The sequence below is a fragment of the Morchella sextelata genome, assembly GCF_020137385.1.
Source record: "Morchella sextelata strain SCLS chromosome Unknown scls_36, whole genome shotgun sequence".
NCBI classification, from domain to species: domain Eukaryota; kingdom Fungi; phylum Ascomycota; class Pezizomycetes; order Pezizales; family Morchellaceae; genus Morchella; species Morchella sextelata.
This window is the reverse complement of record NW_025408651.1, coordinates 1-16,306: the sequence shown is the minus strand read 5'-3', so window position 1 is coordinate 16,306 and position 16,306 is coordinate 1. Positions and strand designations below refer to the sequence as shown.

Below are 16,306 nucleotides of genomic sequence, written 5' to 3'. Positions count from 1 at the left end.
TTCTTGCATTCTTCCTTTCTTTCTCCTGAGATTACTAGGAGGGCCGGAGGGATTGCTGCCTTGAGAGTCTTTTACATATCGTGAGGATCTTGGACAGGTGTCACTACGGCAGCAGAAGTCAGTCAGGCAGTCAGTCAGTGGAAGGAGGAGAAGAGAAGACGAAGACGAAGAAGAGGAAGAAGAGTAAGGAGTGTGTTGGCTATCATCTATCAGCTATATCTGTCTGTCTATTCCCATTCATTCACTCCATTCGATCACCTACCTCACCTTCCTCACTTCACCTCACCTCCATCACCATCAATCCAGCCAGCTAGGCCCTCTCCCACCCATCCCACTGCAGGCCATACTCCCTGTTCCTCCCGCTCTCTCATACACTCTTTCTCTCACACACTCTCTCTGTCCAGCCCCCCATCTCATTGCATTGATTTCCCTTCCCTCTGGCCAGGTCCGATAAGCGACACGCCCATCCACCTACCGATTCCAGCAGAGCAGAGCAGAGCCATGCCCAAACCTACCCCCCCAAGCGGCAGCAGCAGCCCCCGAAAGCGTCCCTCACCCCCCACCTCGAGCATCCCCTCACCCAGCACTCAACGGCCCACGTTTACCGCGCCGTCGTCGCCGCGGCGCCGTAGCTCTGCTGGCGGGCAGATCTCGCGCTCCATCTCTGCCTGCAACCGCTGCCGGTCGCGAAAGACAAAGTGCGACCAGCTGTTTCCGTCGTGCACGTCGTGCGCCAAGGCCGGTGTCGAGTGTGTGGGTATTGACGCAGCGACGGGGCGGGAGGTCCCGAGGAGCTATGTGGATTGGTTGGAGAAGAGGGTCAAGTTCCTGGAGGGGGAGATGGGCCTGGTGGACGGTGGGGGCGGGATGGGGATGGGGACTGGGACGGGCATGGGGGCGGGTATGGGACTGGGGAAAAGGAAGCTGAGTGCTGAAGGGGACGGCGGCGAGGAGGATAGGAGGAGGAGGAGGAGCGAGAGCGGGAGGGGGACGGGTGCGGGTGCGGGGAGTGCGAGGGGGAGCGTGGTGGAGGGGAACATGATGATGCAGACGGGGGCAGCGGCGGAGGACAAGGCGCTGCATCTGAGGCCGGACATTGAGAATCTGGTGAGCCAGGTTGGGCTGGTGAGTGTTCAGGGGACGAGCTCGCCGGGCTTTGTGGGGGGCAGCTCTGGAATCTCGTAGGTGACCTTGATTGAAGATATCCCGAAGAAGATATCACTGCTTCTTCTTCTTCTTCTTCTTCTTCTTCTTCTTCTTCTTCTTCTTCCCACTCGCTCTATTCAAAAACCCTTCGTTCGATCACTGACTGACTGACTGACTGACTGACTGACGGTCAATCACAGCTTTGCCCGCCTTATGTTTGCCGCCGTCAAGATGAACAACCGCGGAGAAAACAACCCGCCGCCGCAGCCGTCAAACAGCGCAACATCGTCCATCAAGTCCGCACCTTCAACGTCACCCAATGCCACCACCGAGAGCACAACCACCGCCGCCGACTCCGCAACCCCGAACCCCCGCCAGCGTGTCGCTCCAGAGCCTTTCCCGCCCCGCCAGATCGGAGAGCAGTATATCGACATCTACTTCAATCTAGCGAACCCGCAAACTCCGATTCTGCACCGGCCGAGCTTTACACTCATTTTCCAGCGTGCCTACGCATACATTGAGCAGCACGGCGGCGGCAGCGCTGGTCTGGATCTCCACCATCATAGTGATCCCGTGGAGAGGGAGAATCAGCACCATGCGGACCTCTATTCCTTGTTCATGGTCTATGCTATTGCGGCTGCAATGAACAGCAAGAACGACAACCTCCCGGAGCGGTATCACGCCTCAGCGATGGTGCATCTGGACGCGCTCTTCAACTCAATCTCGTACACTAACAACCGCCTCGACGGGCTCAAAGGAATCCTCCTGCTGGCGCTGTACTCTATCATGCGGCCGGCTGCGCCCGGGGTCTGGTATGTGCTTGGCGCCGCCCTGCGACTCGCCATTGATCTCGGCCTGCACCAGGAGAACACGCCGCGCGCAGAGAGAACCTTGGACCCGCTCACGATCGACGAACGCCGGCGTCTCTGGTGGTCAACATATGCGCTTGACCGCCAGCTGGGGCTGTATCTGGGACGGCCGTTTGGTGTGGCTGATGATGCGATCCGGACTCCGCTGCCGGCGGAGGAGCTGGTGGGTTGGACAGATCAGGGTGAGGGAGTCCCGGCAAGGGTCAATGGCAAGCGGAGCTGCAGGACGATCTTCATTCATGTCTTCAGGATCCGGCAGATCCAGTCGGAGATACAGCAGGTGCTGTATCAGAGTAGCTCCTCGCTGCCACGGCGGTTTGCAAATGTCGACGAGTGGCGCAAGGACGTCGAGGAGCGGCTGCGGCAGTGGTGCGCGACGGTGCCAAAGACGAAAGAGGACACAAACTGCCGGTACAATCTCGGTTTCATAGAGCTGAACTATGAGCAGACCCGGCTTCTCCTGTATGGGCTATGCCCGACGGTCCCGCACCCAAGTGTCTCCGCCTTCGAGACCATCTTCGAGAGCGGTGAGAAGATCATCCGGCTGTATAGCCGCCTCCAGGGCGAGAACTGCATCAACTACACCTGGCTGGCCTGCCACAACCTCTTCATGGCGGGCACATCATATCTCTGCGCCATCTGGCACTGCACCGAAGTCCGCCGCCAGACAACAATCGATCAGATCGAGCACCACGCACAGGCTACTGTCAATATCCTATCATCAATGATCAACCAGTGCTCCGCCGCCCAGGGCTGCCGCGACGTCTTCGAGTCCCTCGCAAAAGCCACAATCGACCTCTGCAGAACCGAGCTCGCGCGCGAGCGTGAGTCCAGTAAGAGGGTCAAGACCGAGGCAAGTAGCTGGGCGCCATCATACGCCCCGCCACAGAGCCTGCCGGCGAGCCTGGCAAATATCGTGCATGCACACGAGACGTACCCGATACCGCAGCAGCAGCATATGCCGCCGCTGCTGCAGGGGTACGAGATGATGCCACCGCCAGCACCGCTGCAGGGGGACCAGCAGCAGCAGCAACAAGGAATGTTTATGCCCCAAGAGATGGTCGCCGAGTGCATGAATATGGATGGGCTGCGGGTGTTTGAGATGATGCAGCAGATTGGGGGCAGCGGCGAGTGGGATGGGGGTGCGTGGGCGGGGGGCGGGTATGGGGGGAGTGTTGGGGACGCGGGGCTGTTTGTGAGTGGGTGGTCGTGGTTATGATGTCGTTAGCCATGGATGGGGGTGTTTGGGGTTAAATGTGGGTGTTGGTTGTGTTCTTTGCAATTGGTTCGGGTTTGCGTTTTTTTTTTTTGTCTCCTTTTCTCCTTGCTTGTTTCCTTTTGTGCGTATGTGGTTTGGCTCTCTGTGTATTTTATCTAGCAGCGTGCGTGTGTGAATTTTCCTTTATTTTTGAGACAGATAGTGAGGAGCGGAAGGAGTGTAGCTAGCTGCGATGTTATAGATAATCTGTGTTGGGGGGGACGTACTACGTATACATGTAATGTGTAGGGCAGCAGAGGCAGTAGTAGCATGGAAAGCAATACCAATACATATACGTATATATATCACTATTCTTAATCAGCTCGTGGATGTGGTTGTTGTAATTGTCTCCGTGTTATGATAGCTGGAAGGGGGAGTGGAGGGCCAGGTGGAAGGGGAGGCGGGGAGGGTGCTTCCCTCCATGTGACTCTCATGTTGCTGGATGGTGTATTGGCGCTGAGTGTGGGTGTGGGTGGTAGTGGGTAGTGCTGTAACTATCATTAGGCAAAGCTGGAGTACCGCTCTTCCACTCGAGCTGAAGCTTCTCGGGGAGCGGGTATGTTGAAGATTATTAATTCCTGCAGAGAGGTTAGTTATTGGCTCATCCTTTCTACTCTCACAGGGTAGGTCGGGGAGTGGGAGCTTACATCCATATAGGTCTGTTGCTCGAAAAGCCCATAAGCTATCTATATGCACACACCGAGAGGCCATTCCAGAGAGGCCGGACGTTTACAGCCACCACCACATAACATTGTGATCTATCATACTCTCCCGCCCGGCTAGTCTGTAGGGATCTTAAGGGTTATTCTGGAGAGAGGTTAGCTATTGGCTCATAACTCCTGATATTAGAGGACAGCTGGAGCAGAGGGAGTAGAGGGAGCAATAGGGGATTATCGGATCTTTGCCGCTCGGATCGTACGGAAGATACTCATATACCTTGACGGTTAATTTTTCAGAGAGCTTAGCCGCCGTCATTTTATTCCTACAATCAAATCTACAGAACTAGAGCTAGAAGACATATAGATGCATGCCGACTTTTAAATTAAGGCTCATTCTCGACTAGTAGTTATCTTGTTTAAAGCTATCAATAGATCTTTTGTAAGGTAGAGGCGTTAAACACTAGGTTGTATATGCATGTGTCACATCTTCCGCGGACGGAGGAGGAGTAATGGGGTGTGCTTTTCTTTTTTTGCTGGGATGGAGGGCTTACTCTATGGCCATGGGCATGGACTTACTCGCTTTCCCTGCATAGAAGGTTCGAGGAGTTAGCCACTTATTTGAGATGTATCACATCTTTCAGCAGTCGATAAAGTGAGAGGATGGAGGGATGGGCTGTACTATTTCTTGGCTCGTTCTGAAGCTCCTCACTCACTGATGACGATGAGGTGGTGAAGGTTTTGGCGGATGAGTAGTCTGTCTGTGGTCCTGTGATGGAGGGATGGAGAAAGGGATGCCCTTCTGTCTCCTCTCACCGGTAGGATTGACTATGTGTTATGATGAATGCGTGGTAGAGATGAGTGGAAGGAATTTGTGGTAGTACTAGTGATGAACGTTGTGGTGCGGTGTCCTAATGGGCAGCTGCCACTACCCACCTCGCGGGGCTACCACCTTTGTGGCACCTGACTCAATAACGACCTGCTATGACCACAGTTCCATCTACATCTGTGTGCATGTATATTCCCGCTGACTGCACTGGGGGAAGTCATGTATTCGTGTATGTAGTGGTAGGAATGCTTATCTTGCTGGGGGCTTTGGAAAAGTCGAGCCGGGGTGAGTAGTGTGGGCCAGAAACCGGTGGTACCTGGGGGGATTGATTGATTTACCATGGGTACCATGTGGTGGCTCCGTTTTCCCATGTTTTAAGGGACCACAAGTGATAATAATGAGTAGATTTTTAGACCTCGGAATAATGATCTTATTCACGGTCTTTATGCATTTATTGGTCTATTCATCCCATTTTGAAGGTTTCCCGCGACATCGATTCAATGACCCCCTCACACCCATCACATCTTCACCTTCATCTTCTTAAAAAAAACATACATCTCTCACGTCCTACATGCATAGATATAGCCGGACACACCCCTCCTCAAGCCGTAACCACCCGAGACAGTCCCACACGCACCTAAAACTGGAAATGATCTCTGCCACATCTGCCTGCAACTCTGCATCTGGCATCAATAGCGAAACGCTCCACACGTCGAGCACATACAAACGCGGTGTTATAGCACTTTTAGATATATAGACCGCAAAGTATAAGGCTTACTATTACAAATCTCGAAGATGGGTCGGTAGGGTTAGGGCTTTGTAGACGGGTTGGCTGGTGATGGTGTATGAAGTAGCTGAAGTCGAGCTGGCTGTACCCGGGGCGTCAGGCGGAATAGGGGAATGGGAATCTTAATGGATGAAGGAAGTTGTATGTGAGTGATTGGTGGTAATGTGTCGAGTGATATTGTGTGATCAGATATATATCATTCCATGTATTTCATGTAGGATATACATGCACATGTACATACATGTAGTCACAAAGCCGTTAGAACTTCCTTTGGCTTCTCCGGCGTGTTCTTGTATTCGATGCTGCACACGCTGTGTTTAGGCTTGGTGGCCCATAAGGAAAGCACCTTCGTCACAAGTAACGGGATGCCACAGTTGCCAAACTGAGCGTTTGGTTGATACCGTGTGATCTTGGCCTACCACAACCACTGAACGTTACTCTCCAACCAAATACAACATCATCCCAGACTCAATGCTCGCAGGAGGTAAGTTAACCCACAGCTCCTACGTGACTTTGGCGACATAAACGTAGCTACGGGAGGGCCAACAACCTTCGGACAGGATTCTACACAATTAAACCGAAGCATTCTCAAGTACGCTCTTGGTCCGTTTATCTCTGGAATTCAAGCCTTTAGCATCCCCATGGCCATCAGCATTGGAATACATCTCCACAAGGGCGAAGCACTCGATACGCTCAGCGAGCCAACAGGGCGATGGGTCCGTACAGAAGTGTGGTCCTAGATAACACTGAAGCTGCAGCTGGCGAGGTGGTGCGTTTGGGGTGGTGGGGAAGAGTTGAGGTTCCTTCATGAGTCTGGCTAGCCGTAACTAACAGGGTTAGGGTTGTTGTCAAGAAGACCGAGCTGGGGAACTTCTTCCTTCGTCACCATCGACATCGACATCAACATCAACATCAACATCAAGGCACAACTGCCATCTCGAGATCGCTCAGTGTTGCAAACTCTATCACGTAAGTTGTTCTTTCTCCCAGATTCTAATTGGGATATAGACTTCCAACACAACCGAGATCAGCGTTTGCCAGCAGGAGATGCAGAACAATATTGAGAGTTCAAGATCAAGAAGCTTTTGATGATCAATAAATGCAGAATTACAACGAAGCATAACCCAAATACAACACGCACATAGGAGACTTTTACTATCATACAGTGGTAGCCAGAAGAAACTGCGAAAGGGAAGAAGCGAAAACGACACAAAACTCAGGACTCCAGCCAGTCACAATATCTCTCCAGTACTTCAACAGCCGTCCCTGGCATCGGCCAGACTCCCCAAAACATCAACCACAAACTCGCCCCCCCTGCGGATAAACTCATTAAACTCCTTCCTCCTGCTCAACTCTGCGATCCTGCACACGACCTTCCCCACTACAAACGTCCTCAATACCGTCTCCTCCTTCTCTCCACCAAAGACAGCCCCCACCATCTCCTCCACAAGCCTCGTCAACTTCTCTCCCGCCGCCCCCTCAAACAACACCGCCAACTTGTCCAGCGCAAGCTTTGCCAACCCCGGAATCCCGACACCGGGCGCCTCGGCAAATCTCCACACTGCAATATGCGCCCTCAAGCACGCCACATCATATGGCACCACCTCCACCGGCGTCTTCTGCTCCTCAAGCTTCTTCGCCGCTCCCTTCAGCGACAGCACTGGTTCATAGGCCTGGAACACTGGTGACGCCGGTGGCGACGGCAGCAGTGCATGCGCCGCCTCCTTCTTGTCGTCGAAGCCCTCGCCGCTCGTCACAAGTTGCACCTTCTTCCTTTTATCCTCGGCCGGGAAGTATATCGACGTGTAAGTGCTCGTGTTCTCGGCGACGTCAAAGCGCGGCGCCGCTTTCCCCCATATACCTATCGACCCTGCCATCGCGGCAGCAAGCAGTGGCGAGTTCTGTGGGAGGTGCGCGGCGGGTCGCGATGTCTCAAGGAGCGTCGCTGTGTCTTCTTCCTCCTCCTGGGCGGCATCCTGAGCGGGTAAGGCGTAGTCGCCGGTGTAGAGGTACTCGAGGGCCTGCTCGACGGTGGGGACGGAGACGGTTGACTGGTCGAGAAGAATGTAGGCGCTGCGGGTGCGCTGGGACTTTAGGAGGGCGGTTTGCGAGGCGAGAAGGGAGCGGTGGATGGTGTAGGTTTTGTCCTCGGTGGTGGTGGGGAGGATGAGGCGGATTGTGGGGGAGGAGAGGAAGCTGTGAATGTGTCAGTGGTGACGTTAGGAATGGTCAGAGAGACAAAGGATCATACCTGGCAAATGAAGCGGCGGCCATTTTTGCGGTGGGATTGGAGTCTATTCTCTATTCCGGATAACGCAATTAACTCAATTGACAGGATGCAGTGCTAACGATGTCGCAGCTCTAAACACTCAAAAATCTCGTTGTATGGGTCTGAATATCCTCAGCTCATCCCCGCATCTCGTGAAAAGCGTACAAGAGCGCGGCAAACCCTTCCTTTATCAAGGACCCCCCATTCCACCAGTCCCTACCACACATCTCCATGGTTCCTTTTTTCCCCCTTCACCCCTCCCCACCCCCCACTGCGTCAAATAAAGTGCAGCCACGATCACGTCAATTCACGTGCCCCCCGCAAAAAAAACACCGCGGCGCGTACCGTACCGTGTAACAAAAAGCAATATGGGGGAGGGCAAAATTTTTCACTCTGAATCTCCGGGCTTTGTCATGAGCTTATTAGACCACTTATTCTGCTCTGATTTGGTGATGATGGGCGCGGAATGGTCTAAATGTGCCGTGCCTACACCCATGGGGCGGTGGTACAATTCCAATTGGGCATTGAGCATTTTGCCAGATCGAACACTTCGCTACTCTACATGCGAATCTCCCGGTGGATGGTGACGAGAACCGAAAACGAAGTATGCCAGATCGCAATTAGGTGTCCTTACTCTCCAACAGCACTAAAATTGGAAGCCAATGATCATTCTGCTGATTTCTCTAAAGTCCCTGGATCGATGGATTTGAAAGAAGGCCACGATGTAATTACAGGAGCATATGGTGTGATTACCGTCCCGCAAAGAGCGGGCGTAATTAAGCGCCTGAGGCTCTTATTTACAATTGGGCTGGGCTGTCTTGCGCGCCTTGGGTTACCATACGGTCCATACCATACCATTCCTTCAGCTCGAGAAAATCTAACATCCTTAGACAGAGAGTGAGGTGAGATGACAATCAATTGATAGAAACGAAATTAGAAAAAAGAACAAACAACCCGCAATAGAACACTGCTCCGGTCAAAGACGATCCTTTCAACTCGGTGAACCATACCCCGCTCCCACTACCTACCCCACTTTTCCGCCCGGGTAGACTGAGACTGTGAGGCTTGACTGTGGCGTCTATGCATGTAGGCTGGTGCATCCATACCGTGAAACATTTTGAGTAAGAAACAGTTCCCAAAAATCAGTGATGCAGTAGAAATGAGAGCTCAGTCCAGTGGAAATGATAACCTAGCATGATGTTCCTCTCGAGTAGCTATCACCTAGCACGGCGTAGCGATTTATAATAGTGCCCGTGCAACCCTAACCCTCGCCGTCACTTATGCCAAGACTCATTTCGCTTACTCGTGATAGTACCCCTAACCCTGTTTCTACAATAAACCCTAGCCCTGTTTCTTAGCCGGGTCTTTTAGCATATTGAACAAAGAAACCCCCACGCAAGCTATCGAGCGCACAAACCCCAAAGTTCTTAAAGCCACTATGTTCCCGGATCTCATTGCTTTATGCGAATTGATGGATAATCGGTTTGTAACTCGGAGCACGCAGAAGAAGTTACCTGGACCGCAAAGCCTGGTCTGGATCCGATCCTCAATCGTAGCAGATTACCAGCATACCAGAGCACAAAGCGGGGCTCATACTATGGCACGACCTCAGTCTCACAGACAGCAAATAGCACAGCACCGAGATCTGGGATTGCTATGTACTCACCCCAGGATCCCATCACGATATCCACCTGCTAAAGCTGCCATAGTGTGTTGAGTTGAGGCTCATGATCTCCCCGTGGCTGCATATGCAGGGTTCTCGGCTCCGGTCCGGAAGCGGTGGTCTGCAGGGACTAGCTTTCATGATGGGGCGCGCCAAGCCCGAGAGCCAAATTAGGGTCAACGATAGTTTTCCCTAAGTTAATCTTAAAATTTTGTAAGGCATCTAGTCTTCAATTCATTAACAAAGGAAAAAAAATTCAAGCCAGGTATCTCTAGAGTAGTGACGATACGTCAGCAACTAACTAAATACAAAAATAAAAGCTCCCGCCCAGAATCCCAGCCAACCAGCCAACAAAAGAAAAAATCAGAGCACAAAAAATACAAGCCCGTTATTAACTAGCTACTAGCTATCAATTAGATATCAATTCATTATCGTTACGGAGCTGACGCCTTGTTGGCCCAATACTGGTCGAGTGCGCTTTCGATCCCGTCTGCGTCTGTGTATGCATTCAGGCTTGAAAAGAACTTTAGTGCACTGTTGGCCTCGGCGACGGTGAAGCCTTTGTAGGGTTTTGCACGGAAACGGGGTTCCATGGGGTCGATGAAGCGGGTGGTTTCGGGGTAGTTGAAGTCGGAGAGGGCGGTGACGTTGAAGGCGCCCATCTATGGTGTGTTAGTTTATAGCTTGAGAGGGTGGGAGGGGAGAAGGGGGAAAGTACCATATCGTGATCTTCATGAACGAGGTTGTGGCAATGGAACATATAGACACCATCCCATGGCTATCACTAGCGTTAGCTTTTTCTCTGACAACAAAAACACTTCTATAGAAGACAACGTACAGCGTATTTTGCCAATACAGTCACCGCCTCGTTGTTCCCCAGCACAATCACATCTTTCAGCGCCGCCGCCTCATACGGCGTGACCTCTGTCCGCCCAAACGCACTGTTCTGCGTCGACTTCCGTCGGAACAGGATTTGGAAGTCGACGAGATGGATATGCACTGGATGCGACCACCCGCCGCCGCCCTGCAGCCGCCACATCTCTGTTGTTCCTCTCGGTACGTTCCTCAGTATCCCTAAATATAGCGTTAGCATATGTGCCCCCTCCCCATGAAGTAGAATTTAGTGACATACGATTATTAACATCTGAGAATGTAACAGAATTAATCGTCCATTCCCCCCTGTTCCTTCCAAAGACAAAGTTCTGATCCAGCTGCGTCTTCGGCGCCGGCAGATCCAAGTCAACAAGCTTGCCAGGCAGCGGACCGTTGCCAACCTCGGAGGTTACGGCGTTCCCGACACGGAACTGCATAACCTTGTCGTAGCCGGCATAGTTAGTGTCAACGAAGCAGTTGCTCTGCTTTAGCGTCAGGTTCTGTCCCGCGAGGTTTGCAAAGTCGATTACGATCTAGATGACCCTGTCAGTATGGTATGAAAAAACGAGTGATGTCCCATGTAGCGGCCGCGGTTGGTGGGGGCGGGATACACACCTCCCATCTCTCGGCCATAGCAACAACCAACGACTCCGTCTCCACAGGCTTCGACATAAACCCTGAATCACTCCCCACAACGTGGAACTTCTTATTCGCCCTCGTCGAGTCCACATTAAGTGTGAGGTTGAACGTCCTACTCGCCGCGGCGTTCAGCACGCGGAGTCGGTATTTCCGCGGCTCAACGACAAAGTGGGGGAGAATTTGGCCATTAACGGACGGGGGTGTCGCCATAGGTGCTGGTTCTCTCGGCGCTCTCGTTAGTTATGTTGCCCGTGGATGTGTAACGCTTGGAGTTGAGCATGAGTGGGATGTCGTAGGCTCCTCGTGGAAGGTCGAGGCTGGCCTCGAGGGCGGCATTTTCGAGGATGTAGAAGCCGGCTTGACCGGAGTATGCATTGAGTGCAGTGATACCCATTGCGTGGTCCTGGAAAAAGAGGAGGTTTTATGAGTGTATGGGGAGGGAGCATGGTGTGAGTGGAAGGACTTACATGGTACCATAAAGTCCTGGCAGACTGTGTATTGGGGTAGTAGTAATCTTTATACTGCCCTGGCTTAATTGTGTCCTCCGCCCATCCATCAAACGCTACATTACACCATACATCAGTAACTATCTCTCACACATACATACCGAATGGGAAGGAAACTTACGAGCCCGACTATAGGAGCCATGCAGATGTATAGATGAATCACGGTAGTACTCGTTCACAAAACGGACCACCGTTTCCCTCCCCTTTGGCACACGAAAGGTCGGGCCTGGGATTTGTCCGTCGTAGCCTATGAGCGTGGCGTCACCAAGATCAGGGAAGAGGTTCTTGGTAAATTCCTTGATCTTGATTTCATAGAAGTCGACCTGTACACCAGTTTGGGGGTTTGTGTAGGAGCTAGAGAGTAGTGGTGGTGGTGATGTTAGTTTTTTTGACCTTAATGTATATGGATAGAGAATAGGAGAGTAAAAGAGGTGAGGAGTACATACGTCAATGGCTGCTTAACGGGCATGATGGGAAGTGGAAACTCAAAGTCATGATTGTAGGACGGGCTCTCCCGGGGTATGATTCGGGGAACTTGAGCATTTGCAAGCAGCGGGAGAAGGGCAGCCAACGAGGCAGCAATTTTTCTCGGTGAGCAGACGACCATCTTGACTTCCCAATAGTACTGCTATCTCTGTGCAAGAACGAAACGAACGAACGAACAAAATATTGCTGCCTGTTGCTAGTATTGCTGATCTGATGAGGTGGAAAATAGAAAGGATGCAATGGGTCCCTTTATATGGCTCCACTCATGCATGCATCCACCTCGTTCCTGAATATCACTCCACGGACGGACAAGATGTACCCTTCAGGTTGGCTGGCTGGAAGGGTTAATGCCGAGTGCATGGATGGGATCGAAGGCTATGGCTGGTCGGTACTCTTCCCCCGTGCGTCATATCGTTCGAGCCAGATCTGTTATTCTTTTCGGAGGGAAATAATACGAATCCATATTGGCCCTGCGTTGTGCACTAGGGTACCGGGTGGGTGGGTGGGAGAGCTGCGGTAGTGGGGCTATCCCGCTTCTGGCCTAACCACCAAGCTTTGCCCACCCCACACTAGCAATTAGCAGCAACAAGGGAGAGAAACAGTAGCCAACTGGGGCGCGGTGGCCTAGGGCATTTCGCTTGAAGTTTAATTCCGAGGGAGTTTCTGTTCTTACCTTGGGGAGGGCGTTGCATGGGGGAAGGCAAATTGAGCAGTGTCGATGCTGAAGGCAGGAATGATCATGATCTACTAGAGCTATAGCTAGGCTGAATTGAACTATTCTACTTGAGGATATTGCTGTCATGTCAGCTGAAGCGTGGAACGTATACTAAGAAGTCTAGACGAGATGGCCCCTATGATCATTGGCTTATTTTTTCAATGTTGAAGAGAAACCCTCTCTACAGCCAATACAATACACCCATAAATCTCAACCTGCAGCAGTGAAATTGGCAGCAGATGCAAGGGCAGTGTCGTCGGTCTGGAAGTAGAACTGCACCTATCTCCCACTCACACGGTACTCCACATAAAACCATCGCCGCCACGGCCGCAGGTCAGTACCTGCGCTGACGACTAAGTGAGAAGAAAGAGGTCGTTGGTCGTCTCAATTACCGTTGCAAATCAGTCCGGATCGAGACGGGTCTCCCATCCATTGCTATTTCTGGCACCCCGCATTCGGCGATCCAGCATATTCGTGGCACAACTTTCCCATTTGGCAGACAAGTGAACCACAACGAAGCTTACCAGAACAAGGCACTGGGTTGTTCAGATTTGAGTTTTTTTTTCCCTTCGTATCTGCTTGTACCTACATACCTACATACCTTCATACATGTTCCAGGAGTACTCTAAACTTTTCTCTTCTCCAGCGCACTATATTTACTTCATTGTCTGCAGGTCTGGCCGGCGGGCTGCAGAGACGTGGATAAGCATAAACCAGCGCCTTCGCTCGCACCCGGGATTTGGTGCATCTGTACGCGGTGCGAGGGGGAAATATCCTGGCTGTTGGTGTTATGGAGGGTACTCGCTTAGTTAGTAATGGTTAGTGTTAGGCTCGTCCCCACCCGTCTACTTCCATGCTTCCAGAGGACGTACTGTGAGCAGCTTGCTGCAAGTAACGGGCTGGGTACGAGACTAGGTTTCGTATCATTGAATGATCGACGGTTTCTAGTTTTAAGCTCTGCACTTTTTCTCCGCTTAATACTCCTATCGTTGTCATATGCAGTGCTGATAGATTCGCAGGACACGAAAATACCGCGCACGCCGTCATGGGCGCATATTTGTGCATATTCCAAGCGTCGGTGAACATTACAACTACTCTACTGTCAAGTGCAGGAATAGCTGTCGTAGATCATTCGAAGCTTGGGTAGCAATAAGCTTTCTTCTCATCATGTGTCTTCGTCCCGGGCAGTTGCCTCCGTAACGAATAACTAATGAGGCCTGAGTTCCCTCTGCTTGCATTTGCATACCCGGAATAAACTCATTTATCAGCTGAAAGCATTATCGAATAGGATAGCATGGTTCGATATAATCCCGAATCTCTGTCGCAACTAAGGATTAAACCAACAGGTGATCAACTACAACGTAATAGAATCGCCACTGCAGGTTCCAGAGATCTGGTTCTCCCGTTTACTTCCCGGGTTGGCTCTTGGCATTTTATAATACGGCTTGGCTCTCTTCATTTGTAGACCGAGTACTGTCCTTTCGCATTGGAAGCCGAGGCAAACTTAAATTGCCGCTTACTTAATATTTTCACGCAGTTTAAGAGCAGTTTCCTACCAAGTTTTCCTTAATAAGCGGCAATTTAATTCTGGCACTGTGAGTACATGCCAGTATGGTTTAGACCGCCCCAAACCTATACCTACTGTAGATTGCATACCATCGCTCATGCATGCCTCTAAAGATGAGCACCAGGGAAGGGCCAGGAAGGGAACCAATGATTTATTCTCCTCCCTGGGACCGAGGTCTGGATAAGGTGCGGCGCCGCCACTGCACGTGCTGCTATCAGCAGGAAGATCTGGGCGTATCGGATCGTTTATCTGTTTCTGTCCCGTCATTGGAAGGTCGGATTTATTGGAACGTGGGGTGTTGGTGCCCGTGAGGGAGTAACGGTCTGTTACTACTACACAAGTAACTAATGTGTATATTCAAGGCATACGGGGTAGCTGTTTATGGTAAACAGGTAGACCGCATCTACTTGTGCAGAAGGTTACCGACGCCGGGGACCAAAGTATTGGGCACGAGGTACTTGATTCATGTTACCTTATCTAAACGGCTCTCGTAAAACAATCGTATGTGGTTGTAAACTGTAATCAATGCTCGGCTACAATCGATCGTGATTCCTAAGATGGAACCTCGGGCCAATGAGATCCTGTAGTATTCATCTTTGCAAGAAATGATCCCTTAATATCTAAAATCCTTTTGTGCGAAGCTCGAGTCCCGCGTTTCACGGTGGACGTTGGGCATATATCGCTTGATAGGTCTAGGTAGCGATCCGGAGATAAATATGCCGTGCCGGGTTGAGTTGTTTTCTTGGTGACATAATGAAAGCAGAAAATATTTCAGATTAACATTTCCCAAATGCTATCTTTAGCCTATCGATCTTGTAGCCCGTTGAGACCATCTGATGATAAAGCTCTAAGGTGGCCTACAAAAGGCATAACGCCATTAGTATATAGTAGTAAAACTACGAGTAGGACCAAATGCTTGAAGGTAGGCAGTCAGATCCAACCGAATCACTTTCCCTAGCCGCCCCACTAACGAGGGATACCAATTATTATTACATGTACACTTACGTAATATGGGTTCCGCAACGTCGGGTTTTACTAATACACTACCGCAAAATCTCAGGAATAACGAATCGAACTGGACTGGAATATTGGCCTTCAGATTGGTCAAATGCTTGTTGAGCCTCAATCCCACAGACCCAAAGCGTAACTTTGGTCATCTTGACCAATGGGTAAGTGGTATTCCAGCCCAGTCCGATTCATTATTCCTGAGATTCTGCGGTAGTGAAGGCATATTTTCATGCAATATTAGCAAACGACTTCTAGGAACGTCCCTCAATAAACTTAATTCACTACTTGAGTCGAGCTAACCCTGTAGTTTAAAAATGTTTCCAATATCATTATTCCCTAACCAATCTTTATCAACTTCCAAGCGATATCTAGAAGAAGCAAGGCCAATCAATGGCCAGCAGCCGTAGTAGAATACCATTATTACCATTATCTATTGGGATTACAGCCGAATCGCCCTAAAGGGTACAAAAGTGGCGCGAAGTGGTACCCTTATAAGGCGTTTACCCTTATAGATATATAGGGGTAATTTGTGTCTACGAAGGCTATTATAGCCCAAGAACCCGTACCCATACTCTATAAGGCGATTACCCTAATAAGAGGTATCCTTATAGGGCGATTCGACTGTAGTACATGTAGTCATCAGTCCCTAACCCTGTCGAATTGTAGGGATCTTTGCCAAGGCGCTTATGTGGAGAGAATATTATATTTGCCAAGAACAACCTATATTGGGATTTACATAATAATTGGACGAAATAGTAGAAGCAGGTGAGTCACTTTCATGGACTCACCAAAGTTCTACCCAATATCCAAGGTTTCTTTGTACAGTGACTCATGACTTTAAATTGCAGAGCAGAGCAGAGCAAGTGAAATGTACCAGGGCTAAGAACTTAGGCTCAATGGAGTTGAATTATGAAGCTTTGATGCTGGTAGCTATCCACGAACTTCAATCTTTCCAGAAACAGTAGCTCCGAAATCTTAAATAAAGACTCTTCGTTTAAACCATTTCACAGTAGGTACATGTAGTGGAATGAAGCA

The 16,306-nt window shown here is 50.7% G+C and overlaps 3 protein-coding genes across 3 annotated transcripts; 1 reads left to right on the top strand and 2 right to left on the bottom strand.

Moving 5' to 3' along the window:
- Positions 1–6,016: 6,016 nt before the first annotated feature.
- On the top strand, positions 6,017–6,644 carry H6S33_009881 (uncharacterized protein; the record flags this gene model as incomplete). The annotated part of the gene is made up of 4 exons (XM_044841322.1): positions 6,017–6,029; positions 6,106–6,148; positions 6,386–6,514; positions 6,572–6,644. 4 exons carry the CDS (start codon positions 6,017–6,019, stop codon positions 6,642–6,644), a joined length of 258 nt encoding a protein of 85 aa, XP_044687435.1.
- A 154-nt stretch (positions 6,645–6,798) lies between these two features.
- Positions 6,799–7,819, bottom strand: H6S33_009880 (uncharacterized protein; the record flags this gene model as incomplete). The annotated part of the gene is made up of 2 exons (XM_044841321.1): positions 6,799–7,741; positions 7,797–7,819. 2 exons carry the CDS (start codon positions 7,817–7,819, stop codon positions 6,799–6,801), a joined length of 966 nt encoding a protein of 321 aa, XP_044687434.1.
- A 2,092-nt stretch (positions 7,820–9,911) lies between these two features.
- On the bottom strand, positions 9,912–12,102 carry H6S33_009879 (uncharacterized protein; the record flags this gene model as incomplete). The annotated part of the gene is made up of 9 exons (XM_044841317.1): positions 9,912–10,139; positions 10,196–10,255; positions 10,316–10,551; positions 10,610–10,883; positions 10,966–11,204; positions 11,254–11,392; positions 11,457–11,551; positions 11,617–11,849; positions 11,942–12,102. 9 exons carry the CDS (start codon positions 12,100–12,102, stop codon positions 9,912–9,914), a joined length of 1,665 nt encoding a protein of 554 aa, XP_044687433.1.
- Positions 12,103–16,306: the final 4,204 nt, after the last annotated feature.